General features: G+C 41.1%; 1 protein-coding gene across 3 annotated transcripts in view; it reads left to right on the top strand.

The window, feature by feature from the left end:
- Positions 1–5,370: 5,370 nt before the first annotated feature.
- LOC139416963 (host cell factor C1b) overlaps positions 5,371–19,764 on the top strand; it is an 83,878-nt gene continuing 69,484 nt past the window's right edge. For 2 of the 3 annotated variants that reach the window (XM_071166179.1, XM_071166177.1), the window contains exons 1-5: positions 5,371–5,567; positions 7,115–7,314; positions 9,068–9,216; positions 9,493–9,653; positions 16,882–17,090. In XM_071166179.1, the coding sequence (XP_071022280.1) occupies positions 7,137–7,314; positions 9,068–9,216; positions 9,493–9,653; positions 16,882–17,090 (697 nt within the window). In that variant the 5' untranslated portion in view covers positions 5,371–5,567; positions 7,115–7,136. Of the gene's footprint in view, positions 5,568–6,513; positions 7,315–9,067; positions 9,217–9,492; positions 9,654–16,881; positions 17,091–19,764 lie in introns of those variants that run through there. The other variant, XM_071166178.1, reaches the window with a different exon arrangement.

Genomic DNA, 19,764 nt, shown 5'->3' with positions numbered 1-19,764 from the left:
TTGGGACAAGTCTCTGAATGTCCTTGAGTGGCCCAGCCAGAGCCCGGACTTGAACCCTATCGAACATCTCTGGAGAGACCTGAAAATAGCTGTGCAGCAACACTCCCCATCCAACCTGACAGAGCTTGAGAGGATCCGCAGAGAAGAATGGGAGAAACTCCCCAAACACAGGTGTCCCAAGCTCGTAGCGTCATACCCAAGAAGACTCGAGGATGGAATCGCTGCCAAAGGTGCATAAATAAAATGGAAATATATAACATTTACATTAAGTATTCAGACCTTTTACTCAGTAATTAAAAAAATAATCAGCAAGCATTTCTAAAAACCTGTTTTTGATTTGTCATTATGAGATATTGTGTGTTGATGAGGGGGAAAAATGTATTTAATCCATTATAGAATAAGGCTCTAGAACATAACAGAATGTATTTCATCCATTATAGAATAAGGCTCTAGAACATAACAGAATGTATTTAATCCATTATAGAATAAGGCTCTAGAACATAACAGAATGTATTTCATCCATTATAAAATAAGGCTCTAGAACATAACAAAATGTATTTCATCCATTATAGAATAAGGCTCTAGAACATAACAAAATGTATTTAATCCATTATAGAATAAGGCTCTAGAACATAACAGAATGTATTTAATCCATTATAGAATAAGGCTCTAGAACATAACAAAATGTATTTCATCCATTATAGAATAAGGCTCTAGAACATAACAAAATGTATTTCATCCATTATAGAATAAGGCTCTAGAACATAACAGAATGTATTTCATCCATTATAGAATAAGGCTCTAGAACATAACAGAATGTATTTAATCCATTATAGAATAAGGCTCTAGAACATAACAGAATGTATTTCATCCATTATAGAATAAGGCTCTAGAACATTACAGAATGTATTTCATCCATTATAGAATAAGGCTCTAGAACATAACAAAATGTGCAAAAAGTCAAGGGATCTGAATACTTTCTGAAGGCACTGTAAAGTAGTTTTTGGTTTTCATTGATCTTTCAGATGCTGAGATGAAACCACCAGGCGGAGGACCCAAGGAAAGCGATGAGCTTGACTACCTTTCAGGAGAGGCCAAATAGTCAAGCCAACACATCCAGACCAACCTAAACCCACAGCTAACATCCTAGCCTTCGGGGATTTGACAGAAATCATAATAATAATTGTTCTATTGTTTTATGTGTTGAAATTGTAAAAAAAAAAGTATAATCATTAAAAAAATAAAACTAGCTTACCGGCCCAGAACACACTGCAATACATACGGACCCAGAGTTGTCTGTGTGTCATACACTGGCCGACATTTGGGCTTTTATCTAAGTCAATTCTGGAAGAGCAAAGCAAATGTTTAGTAGCAAACAGTTTAGGAGTATTTTCCATTAAATTAAAAATACTGAAGCATACATTTGGGAATCAGTGAAACTACACTCATCGTCAAGCTTTAATTACTTGAATCAACTGTGTAGTTCTAGGACAAAAAAAATAATGGTTTGGTAAACCCTGCCCTAGGCCACAACACATCACTAGTTCTCAACACCAAATCATTGTTCGCAATTTGTATAAAATCCTTTTTTAGTATTCACAATGCATCTTTTAGATAATTTAAAAAAAATGCATGATTTGTATTTGTACAACGTATGTCAAGGTTTTCATGAAATATGCCAGTTACAAATAGCCTAAGAGTTCTAATTTTTTTTAAACTATAATTTATGAATAGAAAGTCTACTGTATTTAAAAAATATATATTTTATTCCACCTTTATTTAACCAGGTAGGCAAGTTGAGAACAAGTTCTCATTTACAACTGCGACCTGGCCAAGATAAAGCAAAGCAGTTCGACACATACAACAACACAGAGTTACACATGGAGTAAAACAAACATACAGTCAATAATACAGTATAAACAAGTCTATATACGATGTGAGCAAATGAGGTGAGAAGGGAAGTAAAGGCAAAAAAAATGGTGGCGAAGTAAATACAATATAGCAAGTAAAACACTGGAATGGTAGATTTGCAGTGGAAGAATGTGCAAAGTAGAGATATAATGGGGTGCGAAGGAGCAAAATAAATAAATAAATACAGTAGGGGGAGAGGTAGTTGTTTGGGCTAAATTATAGATGGGCTATGTACTATGTACAGGTGCAGTAATCTGTGAGCTGCTCTGGCAGCTGGTGCTTAAAGCTAGTGAGGGAGATAAGTGTTTCCAGTTTCAGAGATTTTTGTAGTTCATTCCAGTCATTGGCAGCAGAGAACTGGAATGAGAGGTGGCCAAAGGAGGAATTGGTATTGGGGGTGACCAGTGAGATATACCTGCTGGAGCACGTGCTACAGGTGGGTGCAGCTATGGTGAACAACGAGCTGAGATAAGGGGGGACATTACCTAGCAGGGTCTTGTAGATGACCTGGAACCAGGGGGTTTGGCGACGAGTATGAAGCGAGGGCCAGCCAACAAGAGCGTACAGGTCGCAGTGGTGGGTAGTATATGGGGCTTTGGTGACAAAACGGATGGCACTGTGATAGACTGCATCCAATTTATTGAGTAGGGTATTGGAGGCTATTTTGTAAATGACATCGCCGAAGTCGAGGATCGGTAGGATGGTCAGTTTTACGAGGGTATGTTTGGCAGCATGAGTGAAGGATGCTTTGTTGCGAAATAGGAAGCCAATTCTAGATTTAACTTTGGATTGAAGATGTTTGATGTGAGGTCTGGAAGGAGAGTTTACAGTCTAACCAGACACCCAGGTATTTGTAGTTGTCCACATATTCTAAGTCAGAACCGTCCAGAGTAGTGATGTTGGACAGGTGGGCAGGTGCAGGCATCGATTGGTTGAAAAGCATGCATTTAGTTTTACTTGTATTTATGAGCAGTTGGAGGCCACGGAAGGAGAGTTGTATGGCATTGAAGCTCATCTGGAGGGTTGTTAACACAGTGTCCAAAGAAGGGTCAGAAGTATACAGAATGGTGTCGTCTGCGTAGAGGTGGATCAGAGACTCATCAGCAGCAAGAGCGACATCATTGATGTATACAGAGAAGAGAGTCGGCCCAAGAATTGAACCCTGTGGCACCCCCATAGAGACTGCCAGAGATCCGGACAGCAGACCCTCCGATTTGACACACTGAACTCTATCAGAGAAGTAGTCGGTGAACCAGGCGAGGCAATCATTAGAGAAAACAAGGCTATCGAGTCTTCGATGAGGAGAGTGACAGTGTTGATGCCCATTCTGTGAGAGAACATTCATTCAGAGTCGAAAGCCTTGGCCAGGTCAATGAATACGGCTGCACAGTATTGTTTCTTATCGATGGCGGTTAAGATATCGTTTTGGACCTTGAGCGTGGCTGAGGTGCACCCATGACCAGCTCTGAAACCAGATTGCGTAGCAGAGAAGGTGCGGTGGGATTCGAAATGGTCGGTAATCTGTTTGTTGACTTGGCTTTCGAAGACCTTAGAAAGGCAGGGTAGGATAGATTTACGTCTGTAGCAGTTTGGGTCTAGAGTGTCCCCCCCCTTTAAAGAGGGGGATGACCGCAGCTGCTTTCCAATCTTTGGGAATATCAGATGACACAAAAGAGAGGTTGAACAGGCTAGTAATAGGGGTTGCAACAATTTCGGCAGATCATTTTAGAAAGAAAGGGTCCAGATTGTCTAGCCCGGCTGATTTGTAGGGGTCCAGATTTTGCAGCTCTTTCAGAACATCAGTTGACTGGATTTGGGAGAAGGAGAAATGGTGAAGGCTTGTGCGAGTTGCTGTGGGGGGTGCAGTGCTGTTGACCGGGGTAGGGGTAGCCAGGTGGAAAGCATGGCCAGCTGTAGAAAAATGCTTATTGAAATTGTCAATTATAGTGGATTTATCGGTGGTGACAGAGTTTCCTAACCTCAGTGCAGCTGGGAGGAGGTGTTCTTATTCTCCATGGACTTTACAGTGTCCCAGAACTTTTTTGAGTTTGTGTTGCAGGAAGCAAATTTCTGCTTGAAAAAGCTAGCCTTGGCTTTTCTAACTGCCTGTGTATATTGGTTTCTAGCTTCCCTGAAAAGTTGCATATCACGGGGGCTGTTCAATGCTAATGGAGAACGCCATAGGATGTTTTTGTGTTGGTTAAGGGCAGTCAGGTCTGGAGAGAACCAAGGGCTATATCTGTTCCTGGTTCTAAATTTCTTGAATGGGGCATGCTTATTTAAGATGGTGAGGAAGACACCATCAGACATCCTCTACTGACGGGATGAGGTCAATATCCTTCCAGGATACCCGGGCCAGGTCGATTAGAAAGGCCTGCTCGCTGAAGTGTTTCAGGGAGCGTTTGACAGTGATGAGTGGAGGTCGTTTGACCGCTGACCCATTACGGATGCAGGCAAGGAGGCAGTGATCGCTGAGATCTTGGTTGAAGACAGCAGAGGTGTATTTAGAGGGCAAGTTGGTTAGGATGATATCTATGAGGGTGCCCGTGTTTACGGCTTTGGGGTGGTACCTGGTAGGTTCATTGATAATTTCTGTGAGATTGAGGGCATCAAGCTTAGATTGTAGGATGGCTGGGGTGTTAAGCATGTTTCAGTTTAGGTCACCTAGCAGCACGAGCTCTGAAGATAGATGGGGGGCAATCAGTTCACATATGGTGTCCAGAGCACAGCTGGGGGCAGAGGGTGGTCTATAGCAGGCGGTAACGGTGAGAGATTTGTTTTTAGAGAGGTGGATTTTTAAAAGTAGAAGTTCAAATTGTTTGGGTACAGACCTGGATAGTAGGACAGAACTCTGCAGGCTATCTTTGCAATAGATTGCAACTCACTGCTCGAATTAACAAAGTAGAGTTATTTAGCTATTAATGTGAATTATTTCTCTGATGTCATGATTTTGTTATCAAGAGTAATTAAATTGTTATACTTTATTTTAAAACATGGCCCACAATGTACTTGATCATGTTTGGGGAACAGGCCTTCAACTGTCCTAGGGTCCTCGGGCACATTTATTTTTACTATCGAACTTGGGCAGTAGTTACCTAATGATATAAGACTGAGTGACACTTGGCTCATGCAATGTAGTGTCCTGTCAACCTTTGCCACCTGTTGTCGTGGGAGCCAGCTGTATTAATATTTTCCCTTCAATTTGCTGCATTGGTGTCAGCAGTGGGATGATGGCTGTGTCACAGTTGCATTGTATTTTTTTTCTTCACACAATAATATGGCTACATAGCCTACTCCACAGTAGCATGCAGTTTGCCAGAATGACAATCGTTTCTCCAGGTTCAGTGGTCTTATCAAACTTGTCTTTGAATGAGCAATATATATATATATGATTTTTAAATGTAGATGTTGACCACCAACCATTCTTTAGCAGGTAATCAGTGAGAATTTGTGACAGTGGCCACACCGTGCTCGACATCTCTCCACTGTCGGTTTATGGAAAGTGGTGTTTGAGGCGGATGAGAAAATGGCGGCTTCCTGGGCGGCATGAGAACATGTAGCTTTTTCTCATTTTTATTTAGAATTATCTCGGGTTCAAATTATTAAATTGAGTCCCGCTCTCGAGACTTTTTTTTGATTAAAGTTACAACTTACGAGTAAGTATAATGTGCTAACGATAACGCGACTAACTTTTTTTTCGCGTTTTATTGTGACGGCTAACGTTATCTCCGCCATTTTTCTTGAGGGAAGCTAGCTAGCTTGCTAGCAAGGCTAATACAAAAAAATTACTTACTGCTATGAATGCATCAATGAAAGAGACGGTTAATAAAGAAGTAAAACTTATTTCGTTAAATGATTCTATCATGTTAGGATTTATTAAGGTTGTTCTTCATTTTATAACCAACTTCTGTTTTTAATTGGTCAAGAAGCATATTAGCAAGCTAACGTTAGCTGTAGCCTCCAAGCTGAACGCTAACATTTTAGCAAGCTAAGAAATTAGCTGTTAGCCTATTTGCTATTTAGCTTAGCCATTTAGCTATCTGGTTTGTATTGGAATGTCTTGTATAATCTGTCAGTAACGTTATTTTTAATGTTAATTTGCAGCATCCGCTAACGTTAGCTAGCTCACTAGCAAAGATGCTTCACCAAGCTACTAGTGTAGCTTTTTCACTGCTGTAGCTTTTTAATTATGTCAAAATGGCGACACCCAGAACAGAAAGGCATGACTTTTTTTTTTGGTATGGAAAGCTAACTTGTTACCATCACAGTGCAACAAAACTAAACACCAATAAACATTGGCTGTACAATTACAATTACTTATGACACTTGAAGGTTTACAGATTGAAACAAGTTGAGAAATAATTTCTGCTCACGAAGAAGCATGAACATTCAACTGCAATAGTATTTCTCCCGGGATAATAATGTTCAATCATAATGTGTCTTGCACATTATAATCGGTATTGGGTACATATATTACTCTAAAGGTATCTGAAACGATTAAACTAGCAAACCAGGTTCAGGAGCCAGCTGAATTAATATTTGTATTATTAGTCAGGCTGTTTTCTGGATGGTTTGTTTAGTTTTGTTAGCTACAAGATGGCGGCACCCATCGAATCGCACCGCTTTGCTTCCTTGGAAATATAACTCTACAACACAGAAAATTAAAGCGTCAATTTTTGAAGAGATTAGTACAACAACAACAACAACAACAAATAATATTAATTGTGTGTCAAGAGTTCCACAATTTTGATGGCTGTACATTTTCATGTTGTTTCCGGATCTACGTTTCATAATTTTCTTCTCGGCGTCTTGTTTGCTAAAATGGCGGCTCCCATAGATGTTTTTTTTGTGCTTCTTCTTGGCTAAATAAACTTGCGAGCTAGCAACCACAACCTGGACATATTTATATCTCTATACAATTATATACAAGTGGTCTTGAACTGGGAACAACGTATACAAAATCTCGATACGATATTTTGTGTTTGAGTGCAGTATTTTAGTAGGACGCGAGGTTTTTTTAAATCCTGTTTAACGTTTAAACGTTACCGTAGCCAGCTACTGTTAGCTTGTTGTCAGTTAACGTTAGCTGGCTAGTCCTAACGGATGCTAGCTAACGCGTTAGCTTAGCATTATTAGACATTTTAGCTATATTGGAAAGCTTTTCAATTTGGACATTTTTTTTCTTCTAACTTCCTTCTCAAAGAGAAACTGAATCTACCGGCACCATGACATCTGGGACCTCTGGCTCAGTTCTGCAGCCACGGTGGAAGCGGGTGTTGGGTTGGTCCGGCCCTGTCCCTCGGCCCCGACACGGACATCGTGCAGTTGCAATTAAAGAATTGATGGTCGTTTTCGGGGGTGGCAATGAAGGAATTGTGGATGAACTGCATGTGTATAACACAGGTAAGATGATGCTTTGTGTATACATTCGGCATTGTTACCTAGCTAACATTTTTTTTTTTTTAGCAATTGGATACGAACTTGCCCATCGGCTAATTTGTGCTAGTTAGCGCTACAGCCCATGAAATGGCTAACTAGCACAAATATTTTCAACAAGTAGTTATTGCTTTTATCCTCTTAGGCAATGGTCGTCAACATAGTCAATTACCAATGACCCTCTGTGGTTGTGACAGTGAGTAAGTAGGTGGTTTAAAGTGTTTGACTCCTGTTTTGCACATATATTGTTGCAAGGCAATCATGCGCCAGTGTTCACGTGCCGTGAAATTTAATGGGACCAGAAGCTAGCTCGCTAGTTATATGGCTAATGGTACCCAGTTGAGCTGCGAAGCCTTTGGCAAAACCGAAGTCGCCCAGTGGAGATTGGAGGGAAACTGCAAAGAGAAATGGCGGGTTAAATTAAAACAAACACGTCATATCATCAACAAAACCTCTGTAACTGCACAATAAATATAAAATATAAACTGACGATTTAATCTTATGTTCTGCATTTTTAATAAGCATACATTTGTGAAAATCCACAGTAATGGGCATTTCAACGGGTGTGCAACACAACAAAAAATGTAAACAACGCATCCCTTTCACTGGCATCAATTGATTTATATGGTCTGCCAGTGGTGCAGCATCAGGAATTACTTTACATGTTGGCATATTTGATAGAATTCCAGTCATTTCAATTAATGAAATAGACTAACAGGCTTTGACAGTCGTTAGTTAAGCAGGTTATTGCCAGTGATCGACTTGGACTGAAATAGGTGCTGTGCTGGTACTATTTATATTTAGGTGCAATAACTCTGCGATGCTTTTGAGCTAATATTCTATAAGGTACAGTACTCAATAAGTAGAATGGTGTTGTCACGATACCAACATTTTTACTAATAAGATACTGGACCAAGTATCAGGTTACCACAGTGAAAATTCAGTGGCCCAGCGTCCTGTTCGACCCGTCCCCGATTCCTGTAGCATGCGCTACACGACCTGTCACTGATATTCACACTTGCTCATCCAGTATTGGAAAGGCCTACCAGTGATTTGGATGGAGGAATAGGAGGAATTAATATACATGCATAATGATGCGGAGAAGCAGGTGAGTGATGGCTGTAGGGGATGCACTATTTACAGCTGTCACACGAGCATGAAAGTGAAGTTGACATTATTGGACCAGCACATACAAGAGACCAGCGACCGTTGCTTAGATTCAACAGAATTGATCAAAACAGCTGACTTTAATAAACATTTTAATAACAAGAGCCAGTGGGTTCTTTAGATCAGTAGGACTGAACAATTTGGTAGTATCATATGAAACAGTACTGTGGTATTCTGAAATGTTGGTATCATGACATTTTTGGTAATGTGGTACCGGTATTTTATTTGTATTTATTTTTATAATTTGTACCTTTATTTAACAAGGCAAGTCAGTTAAGAACACATTCTTATTTTCAATGACGGCCTAGGAACAGTGGGTTAACTGCCTGTTCAGGGGCAGAACGACAGCTTTGTACCTTGTCAGCTCGGGGGATTTGAACTTGCAACCTTCCGGTTACTAGTCCAACGCTCTTAACCACTAGGCTACCCTGCCGCCCGATACCGTGCAACACTAAGTAGATTTGATTCGCCGGCCTGTCCAAGTCAAAACTGGTTATTACTACAGTAACTTCAGTTACAGGGTTTTATAATCCATAAATTCAATGTGTTTCAGCCACCAATCAGTGGTTCATTCCTGCTGTCCGTGGCGACATCCCGCCTGGCTGTGCTGCGTATGGGTTCGTGTGCGACGGCACCAGGCTGCTGGTGTTCGGAGGGATGGTGGAGTATGGCAAATACAGCAACGATCTGTATGAACTGCAGGTACGTGTTCAGCCCACAGAATTAAGCTCTGACAGTTATTTAGTGGGATTTGGGGTGTAAACTAAACACTAAATAGTTTGCATAAATTCCTGTATACTCATTTCCATCCTGAATTTTAAACCATAACTAACACGCATTCCTTGTCATTTCTATGTTTTGCGTAAGATGTGCTTGAATGGGTATAGCCTAATTAGAGATCTTAGCTCTGTAGGCACAACTGAGCTTGTTAGTGAGTCACTGCATTCATGTCGTCGTTGACTGTTGATCTCTCCTCAGGCCAGTCGCTGGGAGTGGAAGCGTCTGAAGCCCAAGTCTCCTAAGAACGGCCCTCCTCCCTGTCCCCGCCTGGGACACAGCTTCTCCCTGGTAGGGAACAAATGCTTCCTGTTCGGAGGACTGGCTAACGACAGTGAGGACCCCAAGAACAACATCCCCAGGTATACATCATCAATATATATTATCCACCAGGAACCACCCCCCCCCCCCCCCCCAAGTATGGGTGTACTGTGTAGCCCACAGTGCATTTGGAGAGTGTTCAGGCCCCTCAATTTTTTCCACAGTTTGTTACTGAACAGCGTTTTTCTAAAATGTATTAAATTGCTTTGCCCCCCCCCTCTTCAATCTACCCACAATACTCCAAAATGACAAAGATAAAAAATGGTTTTTAGAAATGTTTGAGTATTCAGACCCTTTACTCAGCACTTTGTTGAAGCACCTTCGGTAGTGATTCCAGCCTCGAGCCTTCTTGGGTATGACACTACAAGCTTGGCACACCTGTATTTGTGTAGTTTCTCCCATTCAAGGACATTGAGACTTTTCCCGAAGCCACTCCTGCATTGTCTTGGCTGTGTGCTTAGGGTCATTGTCCTGTTGGAAGGTGAACCTTTGCCCCAGTCTGAGGTCCTGAGTGCTCTGGAGCAGGTTTTCATCAAGGATCTCTCTGTACTTTGCTCCGTTCAATATTTGCCTTGATCCTGACTAGTCTCCCAGTCCCTGCCTCTGAAAAACATCCCCACAGCATGATGATGCTGCCACCACAACCATGCTTCACCGTAGGGATGGTGCCAGGTTTCCTCCAGACGTCTTGCTTGGCATTCAGGCCAAAGAGTTCTATCTTGTTAATCATGGTCTGAGAGTCCTTTAGGTTCCTTTCGGCAAACTGAGTGGTGGCTTCCGTCTGTTAATTGTACCATAAAGGCCTGCTTGGTTGAGTGCTGCAGAGATGGTTGTCCTTCTGGAAGGTTCCCCCATCTCCACAGAGGAACTCTAGAGCTCTGTCACAGTGACCATTGGGTTCTTGGTCACCTCCCTGACCAAGGCTCTTTTCCACTGATTGCTCAGTTTGGCCAGCTCTTGGAAGAATCTTGGTGGTTCCAAACTTTTTCCATTTAAGATTGGTAGAGGTCGCTGTGTTCTTGGGGACCTTCAATGCTGCAGAAATGTTTTGGTATCCTTCCCCATATCTACGGACAATTCCTTCAACCTCTTGACTTGGTTTTTCTCTGACATGCACTGTTAACCGTGGGGCCTTTATATAGACAGGTGTGAGCCTTTCCAAATCATGTCCAATCAATTGAATTTACCACAGGTGGACTCCGTTCAAGTTGTAGAAACATCTCAAGGACGATCAATGGAAACAGGTTGCACCTGAGCTCAATTTTGAGTCTCATAGCAAAAGATCTGAGTACTTACAGTACCAATCATAAGTTTGGACACCTATTCTTCTATTTTTACTATTTTCTACATTGTAGAATAATAGTGAAGACATCAAAACTATGAATTAACACACATGGAATCATGTAGTAACCAAAAAAGTGTTAAAAAATTATATATTTTAGATTCTTCAAAGTAGCCACCCTTTGCCCCGATGACAGCTTTGCACACGCTTGGCATTCTCTCAACCAGCTTCACCTGGAATGCTTTTCCAACAGTCTTGAAAGAGTTTCCACATTTACTGAGCACTTGTTGGCTGCTTTTGCTTCACTCTGTGGTCCAACTCAGCCCAAACCATTTCAATTTGGTTGAGGTCGGGCGATTGTTGGAGGCCAGGTCATCTGATGCACCACTTGGTCAAACATCACTTACACAACCTGGAGGTGTTGGGTCATTGTCCTGTTGAAAAAATAAAAAAAAGTGTCCCACTAAACCCAAACCAGATGGGATGGTGTATCGCTGCAGAATGCTGCGGTAGCCATGCTGGTTAAGTGTGCCTTAAATTCTAAATCAATCGGTGTCATCAGCAAAAGCACCATCACACCTCCTCCTCCATGCTTCACGGTGGGAACCACACATGCGAAGATCATCTGTTCACCTACTCTGCGTCTCACAAAGACTTTCGCGATTGGAACCAAAACCCCCAGAAAGTGGACTCATCAGACCAAAGGACAGATTTTCACCAGTCTAATGTCCATTGCTCATGTTTCTTGGCCCAAGCAAGTCTCTTCTTATTATTGGTGTCCTTTTAGTAGTGGCGGACCTCATGAGAGTTTAATCATATCGCTAGATGGGTTTTTGCAACCGCGGTTGATGAAACCTTACATTCTTTACATTGACCTTCATGTCTTAAAGTAATGGCGGACTGTCATTTCTCTTTGCTCATTTGAGTTGTTCTTTCCATAAAATGGGCTTAGTCTCTTACCCAATAGGGCTTTCTTCAGTGTACCACCCCTACATTGTCACAACAAAAAGGGATTGGCTCAAATGTATTGGGCATTCCAGGTGACTACCTCATGAAGCTGGTTGAGAGAATTTCCAAGAGTGATTTTTGATCCGTTTAACACATTTTTTTGGTTACCACATGATGCAATATGTGTTATTTCATAATTGTAATGTTTCTGTCTCTTATGACTGAAAAATGAGAGAGAGAAAAAAAACTCCAGACCACCTTTTCAACACACACAGAGACGCATACAAAGCTCTACCTCGCCTTTAATTTGGAAAATCTGACCATAATTCTATCCTCCTGATTCTGGCTTACAAGCAAATATTCAAGCTGGAAGTATTTGGGGCGGCAGGGTAGCCTAGTGGTTAGAGCGTTGGACTAGTCAAACGGAAGGTTGCAAGTTCAAACCCCCGAGCTGACACGGTACAAATCTGTCATTCTGCCCCTGACCAGGCAGTTAAACCCACTGTTCCTAGGCCGTCATTGAAAATAAGAATTTGTTCTTAACTGACTAGTAAAATAAAAATATATAAATATACATGCATACAACTATATAAATATATACATATACAACTATATAAATATATATAAATATAGAGGTAAAATAAAATATCAGTGACTCGCTAAATGCCAAAGTGGTCTGATGCGCTACACGACTGTTTTGTTAGCACAGACTGGAATATATTCCCGGGGTTCATCCCGTGGCATTGAGGACCACACTAGTCACCGGCTTCATCAACAAGAGCATCGCCTATGTTGTCCCCACATTGACCCTACATACGTATCCAAACCAGAGGCCATGGATTACAGGTAGTGAAGGAAGTTGTTTATTTATTTATTTATTTAAAAAAAAATGTTGGTCGACCAAAAGTCAGTTCTTAATTACAGACAATTTGGGTGAACATTTTAAACGTGTATTTTTCCATATGCGTTTTTAATAAAATCATCTATATGCATTGATCTTGTCTGATGCTTTACGCGGTTTGATTAAATAAGACCCGAATGACTCGAGCCCAAGATCTAGATATCCAGAGAGAGAGAAAAAAAAAAAAAACGTAATCTGACCCTCCCCTTCCTGCTGGCTTTCACAGATTCTGCCATTACTCTCCAGACGTTGCCTGTAATGGGCTATATAAAGAGCTGTCTGATGTTTAATGCCAATTTCTTACAATTACGACCGATCTGTTTTGTCAGTTATTGTTTTCATATGAACGGTTTCATTTAATTTATAATAATGTCTCATCTTAAACTCATTGTCATGTGGTTAAGGAAAATTCTATCTAAATGTAAATGATACAAACCTAAAAATGTAACTTCTATTGCCAACTATGTAAAAAAATCGCCTACATAAAGCCAACAAATATGAACATTGTAGCCTGCAGGTAGAAAATATACTGATGAAAGTAAATATCCTATAAATCACATTGGCTACACATGGCCTGTCTGCAACGAACTTGAAACGGTTCAACTATTTATCTTGGGTCCGGCCTGATGCGCCTAAATATAAACAGTACCAGCACCTATTTCAGTCCAAGTCGAGCACCGATAAGAAGTAATCAGGTTGGCCTATTTTAATAATGTTTTCCACGAGATCAATGCGTGACATTTTTCCCTTTTCACGTCGCCGAGTGCTTATCGAAAGGGAGAAGATTCTGGGAAGGTTTTTACAAATATATTAAGGAATAGTCATTCTCAGTGGATGTGTAAACACACTTTGTTTGCCTGATGTTTTGAGGTAAAGAATATATTACGTTGAGAAGCTCCACGGATCATTAGTTGTGGTGCGTTAAGCCAATCATAAATCCTACCAGAGCCACAAATGCAGCATTATTATGCCTACATTTGTGCGCGGGGCAGGAAGGCCTATAGGCCTACTTCTGAGCGTAATCAGCGAACCTCAATCAACATTGACAGGAGCACTCCCAAACAAATGACAATGACTAAATTACATTTAAAAAACCTCGGAAATGAAATGAGACACAACGTGTTTCTCACACGTGTTGCGTAATGCTGTGCTCTCTGCAAACAACGTGTGTCCACTCTGACATTTGAGAACGGTAAAATGTAATAATCATATATTGAAACGACTGTAACCAAACAAACATCGTAGGTTAGAAATGATAGGAATTAATGCTAAATATACTACTGGTGATATACAGTGCCTTGCGAAAGTATTCGGCCCCCTTGAACTTTGCGACCTTTTGCCACATTTCAGGCTTCAAACATAAAGATATAAAACTGTATTTTTTTGTGAAGAATCAACAACAAGTGGGACACAATCATGAAGTGGAACGACATTTATTGGATATTTCAAACTTTTTTAATAAATCAAAAACTGAAAAATTGGGCGTGCAAAATTATTCAGCCCCCTTAAGTTAATACTTTGTAGCGCCACCTTTTGCTGCGATTACAGCTGTAAGTCGCTTGGGGTATGTCTCTATCAGTTTTGCACATTGAGAGACTGACATTTTTTCCCATTCCTCCTTGCAAAACAGCTCGAGCTCAGTGAGGTTGGATGGAGAGCATTTGTGAACAGCAGTTTTCAGTTCTTTCCACAGATTCTCGATTGGATTCAGGTCTGGACTTTGACTTGGCCATTCTAACACCTGGATATGTTTATTTTTGAACCATTCCATTGTAGATTTTGCTTTATGTTTTGGATCATTGTCTTGTTGGAAGACAAATCTCCGTCCCAGTCTCAGGTCTTTTGCAGACTCCATCAGGTTTTCTTCCAGAATGGTCCTGTATTTGGCTCCATCCATCTTCTTATAGAGAGGAGTGCGTTATGCATCTGGGCGCTGCATGTTCACGTCTGCACTGGCCATGCAGCTATTGTGGTGATACTGCAGAAGTCAGCTCTACAGAGCAGTGTAGAGCTGTTGTCAAGGAAGCGAGTTTGTTTATACAGAATGTATCACCCCCCCCTCCATCTGCCATCAAAGCTATACAGAGGGAGGCGCATGACGATGCGGTAATGAGCTTCATTTGACCTCTCTCTGCATGCCTCCGAAGGCGCCTCTGTAGCGTCACACCCTCCATTTCTGTAAAAAAAAAATATATATATATTTTTTTTATTTCACCTTTATTTAACCAGGTAGGCTAGTTGAGAACAAGTTCTCATTTACAACTGCGACCTGACCAAGATAAAGCATAGCAGTGTGAACAGACAACAACACAGAGTTACACATGGAGTAAACAATAAACAAGTCAATAACAGTAGAAAATTTTTTAAAAAAGACATTGTGTGCAAAAGGCATGAGGAGGTAGGCGAATAATGACAATTTCACAGATTAACACTGGAGTGATAAATGATCAGATGGTCATATGCAGGTAGAGATACTGGTTTGCAAAAGAGCAGAAAAGTAAATAAATAAAAACAGTATGGGGATGAGGTAGGTAAATTGGGTAGGCTATTTACCAATGGACTATGTACGGCTGCAGCGATCGGTTAGCTGCTCAGATAGCAGATGTTTAAAGTTGGTGAGGGAGATAAGTCTCCACTGAGGTCATTTTTGGCCAGCCCTAATTGCAGACAACATCCGCACCGAGCTGCAGCTTTAAAGGAGCGGGACACTAATCTGGAGGCTTTTGAGACATCTCGCTATGCCCTCCGATGAACCATCAAACAGTCAATACCGGACGAAGATTGAATCCTACTACACCGGCTCTAACGCTCATTGGATGTGACAGGGCTTGAAAACTATTACAGATTACGAAGGGAAACTCTGCTGCGAGCTGCCCAGTGAGGCAAGCGTTCCAGACCAACTGAATGCCTTCTAATGCTTTCTTTGAGGCAACAACACTGAACCATGCATGAGACCACCTGCTCTTCCGGACGACTGTGATCATGCTCTCCGTAGCCGATGTGAGTAAGACCGTTAAGCAGGTCAACATTCACAAGGCCGCAGGGCCAGACGGATTACCCGGACACTTACTCCGAGCGCTGACCAACTGGCAAGTGTCTTCACTGACATTTTCAAACTCTCCCTGACCGAGTCTGTAATACATGTTTCAAGCAGACCAACATGGTCCCTCTGCCCAAGAACGCCAAGGTAACCTGTCTAAATGACTACCGACCCGTAGCACTCATGTCTGTAACCATGAAGGGCTTTGAAAGGCCTGGTCATAGTTCACATCAACACCATCATCCCAGAAACTCTAGACCCACTACAATTCGCATACCGCCCCAACAGATCCACAGATGAGGAAATCTCTATTTCACTTCACGCTGCCCTTTCCCACCTGGACAAAAGGAATACCTACGCGAGGATGCTTTTCGTTGACTACAGCTCAGCGTTCAACACCGTAGTGCTCCCCGAGCACATCACTAAACCAAGGACCCTCCCTTTGCAACTACATCCTGGACTTCCTGACGGGCCGCCGCCAAGTTGTAAGGGTAGGCAACAACACATCGGCCTCACTGATCCTCAACACGGGGGCCCCTCAGGGGTGCGTGCTTAGTCCCCTCCCTGTGCTCCCTGTTCACCCATGACTGCGTGTCTACGCACGACTCCCAACACCATTAAGTTTGCCGACGGCACCTCCGAACCATAAAACTGCAAAACAGTTCATGAAATGGCTACCCGGACAATTTGCCTTGACCCTCCCCATTATTTAAACTGCTGCTACTTGCTGTTCGTTATCAATGCATAGTCACTTTACGCTTTAATATGTACACTTTACATGTACATATTACCTCAATTAACCTGTACCCCCACACATTGACTTGGTACTGGTACCCCATGTATATAGCCTTGTTATTTTTCAGGTTTTTTTTCCTTAATTTGGTTAGTTATTTTGTTAATTGACATTTTATTTGTTGTGCATTTTTCTTACTTTAAAAAATGATTCTGCATTGTTGGTAAAGGGATTGTAAGTAAAGCATTTTCGCGGTTAGGTTGAGCTCCTCCTGTTGTATTCCGCACATGTGACAAATAAAATGTGATTCAAATATAAGGCACAGATTAAGACTTAAAGGTTATTTTTCCCCTCCTCCACCCCAGATACCTGAACGATCTGTATACGTTGGAGCTGCGTGCCGGCTCTAGTGTGGTGGGCTGGGACATCCCCATCACCTACGGGGTGTTGCCCCCGCCCAGAGAGAGCCACACCGCCGTCGTCTACACAGAGAAGACCTCTAGCAAGTCCCGTCTGGTCATCTATGGGGGTATGAGCGGCTGTCGACTGGGGGATTTGTGGACACTAGATATAGGTGAGTGATTGGTCAAATTCCTGCTGATTCTAAAAAAAAAATGTTTTATTTAAAAAAATATATATATTTCTTTATTTTTTGTTTTTTTGGGGGCGAGATCAAATCAAGTTCATTTGTGGTGTACACAGTGCAATTACATGCATTATTAATTAAACTTGCAGGCTGCATTTAGGGTTTTATCCTGTATCAAAGGGGAGCTTAGGTGGCAGAGGGTGTGGCAATGGGACACACAGCTGGGTTTTAGAGAACATGTTTTAGATGCCCCCATCTTGTCGGTGTAGAGAATGTTTTGAATATTTAAGCTAATTTCCTGCAATTATACATATTTCTCCATTGAGCTGAGAGTGTTTCTGTTTTAAATGTAATTTCCTGCCATTTTTAAAAAAACATTTTAATGTAATTTTTTTTACAGTGCCTCAGAAATTATTCATACCCCTTGACTTATTCCACATTTTGTTGTGTTAACTTCTGAATTCACAATGAGTTAAATTGACATTTTTCTCACCCATACACACAGAATACCCCATAATGACATCACAATACCCCATAATGACATCACAATACCCCATAATGACATCACAATACCCCATAATGACATCACAATACCCCATAATGACATCACAATACCCCATAATGACAAAGTGAAAACGTGTTTTTAGACATGTTTGCTAATAATAATAATAATAATAATAAAAAATGATAGAAAATGAAATACAGAAACATCAAATGTACATAAAGTATTGAGTAATGGGTGTGAATACGTGTAGATGCACCTTTTGGCGGCGATTACAGCTTTGATTGTCTTGTCTGCATCTGAATTTGGGAAAATTCTTCCAGATTGATGAAGTGCTCCAGAGCCTGTTCTGGAAGGTTCTGTCTGGCCACTCTCCCACAAAGCCCAGATTGATGAAGTGCTCTAGAGACTGTTCTGGAAGGTTCTCCCATCTCAGCCAAGGAACTCTGTAGTTCAGTCAAGTGGTCATTTTGGTTCTTGGTAGTGATGTGACAAATGGACATTTTTTTATTTTAATGGTTTTCTGTTAAAACGATAAGAAAAAGAGAAATTCCACAGCAATTAACCAAGTAGAATAATAGTCCTATTGCGCATGTATGACCACTAGGGCGATAAAGGTATATCCACTGAAACCCTCTATTAGACATGGAACTCAGTTATACCGTATCTACTGAAACCCTCTATTAGACATGGAACTCAGTTATACCGTATCCACTGAAACCTTCTATTAGACATGGAACTCAGTTATACCGTATCTACTGAAACCCTCTATTAGACATGGAACTCAGTTATACCGTATCTACTGAAACCCTCTATTAGACATGGAACTCAGTTATACCGTATCTACTGAAACCCTATATTAGACATGGAACTCAGTTATACCGTATCTACTGAAACCCTCTATTAGACATGGAACTCAGTTATACCGTATCTACTGAAACCCTCTATTAGACATGGAACTCAGTTATACCGTATCTACTGAAACCCTCTATTAGACATGGAACTCAGTTATACCGTATCTACTGAAACCCTCTATTAGACATAGAACTCAGTTATACCGTATCTACTGAAACCCTCTATTAGACATGGAACTCAGTTATACCGTATCTACTGAAACCCTCTATTAGACATGGAACTCAGTTATACCGTATCTACTGAAACCCTCTATTAGACATGGAACTCAGTTATACCGTATCTACTGAAACCCTCTACAGACATGGAACTCAGTTATACCGTATCTACTGAAACCCTCAACAGACATGGAACTCAGTTATACCGTATCTACTGAAACCCTCTATTAGACATAGAACTCAGTTATACCGTATCTACTGAAACCCTCTATTAGACATGGAACTCAGTTATACCGTATCTACTGAAACCCTCTATTAGACATGGAACTCAGTTATACCGTATCTACTGAAACCCTCTATTAGACATGGAACTCAGTTATACCGTATCTACTGAAACCCTCTATTAGACATGGAACTCAGTTATACCGTATCTACTGAAACCCTCTACAGACATGGGAATCCGTTATACTGGTTATACTTTACCAAGGCACACCTGTTAATTGAAATGCATTCCAGGTGACTACCTCATGAAGCTGGTTGAGAGAATGCCAAGAGTGTGCAAAGCTGTCATCAAGGCAAAGGGTGGCTACTAAATCTAAAATATATTTTGATTTGTTTAACACTTTTTTTGGTTACTACATGATTCCATATGTGTAATTTCATAGTTTTGATGTCTTCACTATTATTCTACAATGTAGAAAATTGTAGCCATCGATGAGCTTGCCTTCAGAAGCAAATTGCTCTTATTCTTCAGTGTTTGTTGGGTGCCCTCAACCAATTGATGTTTTCAGTTGTCATTATAGGTTATGGGATGAGGTTGAGATCTGGACTTCTCATTGGCTACTCCAGAACAGTCTTAACGTTTTAAATTATTATAATTTGTAACCATTCCAGGGTGCTTTTTATGTATGTTTTGGGGTTTGTTGTCCTATTGGAAGACCCACAACCTTCAACAGACAGTTTTTGGACACTGGGTTGAACATTGCACTCCAAAACACCTTGATTTTTTTAAAAAACTATATTTTTCCCCCACCTTTTATTTCACCAGGTAGGCTAGTTGAGATCAAGTTCTCATTTACAACTGCGACCT

The sequence above is a fragment of the Oncorhynchus clarkii genome, chromosome 9, assembly GCF_045791955.1.
Source record: "Oncorhynchus clarkii lewisi isolate Uvic-CL-2024 chromosome 9, UVic_Ocla_1.0, whole genome shotgun sequence".
NCBI classification, from domain to species: domain Eukaryota; kingdom Metazoa; phylum Chordata; class Actinopteri; order Salmoniformes; family Salmonidae; genus Oncorhynchus; species Oncorhynchus clarkii.
Note: the sequence above shows the minus strand (reverse complement) of the source record. Positions and strands in the feature narration are given on the sequence as shown.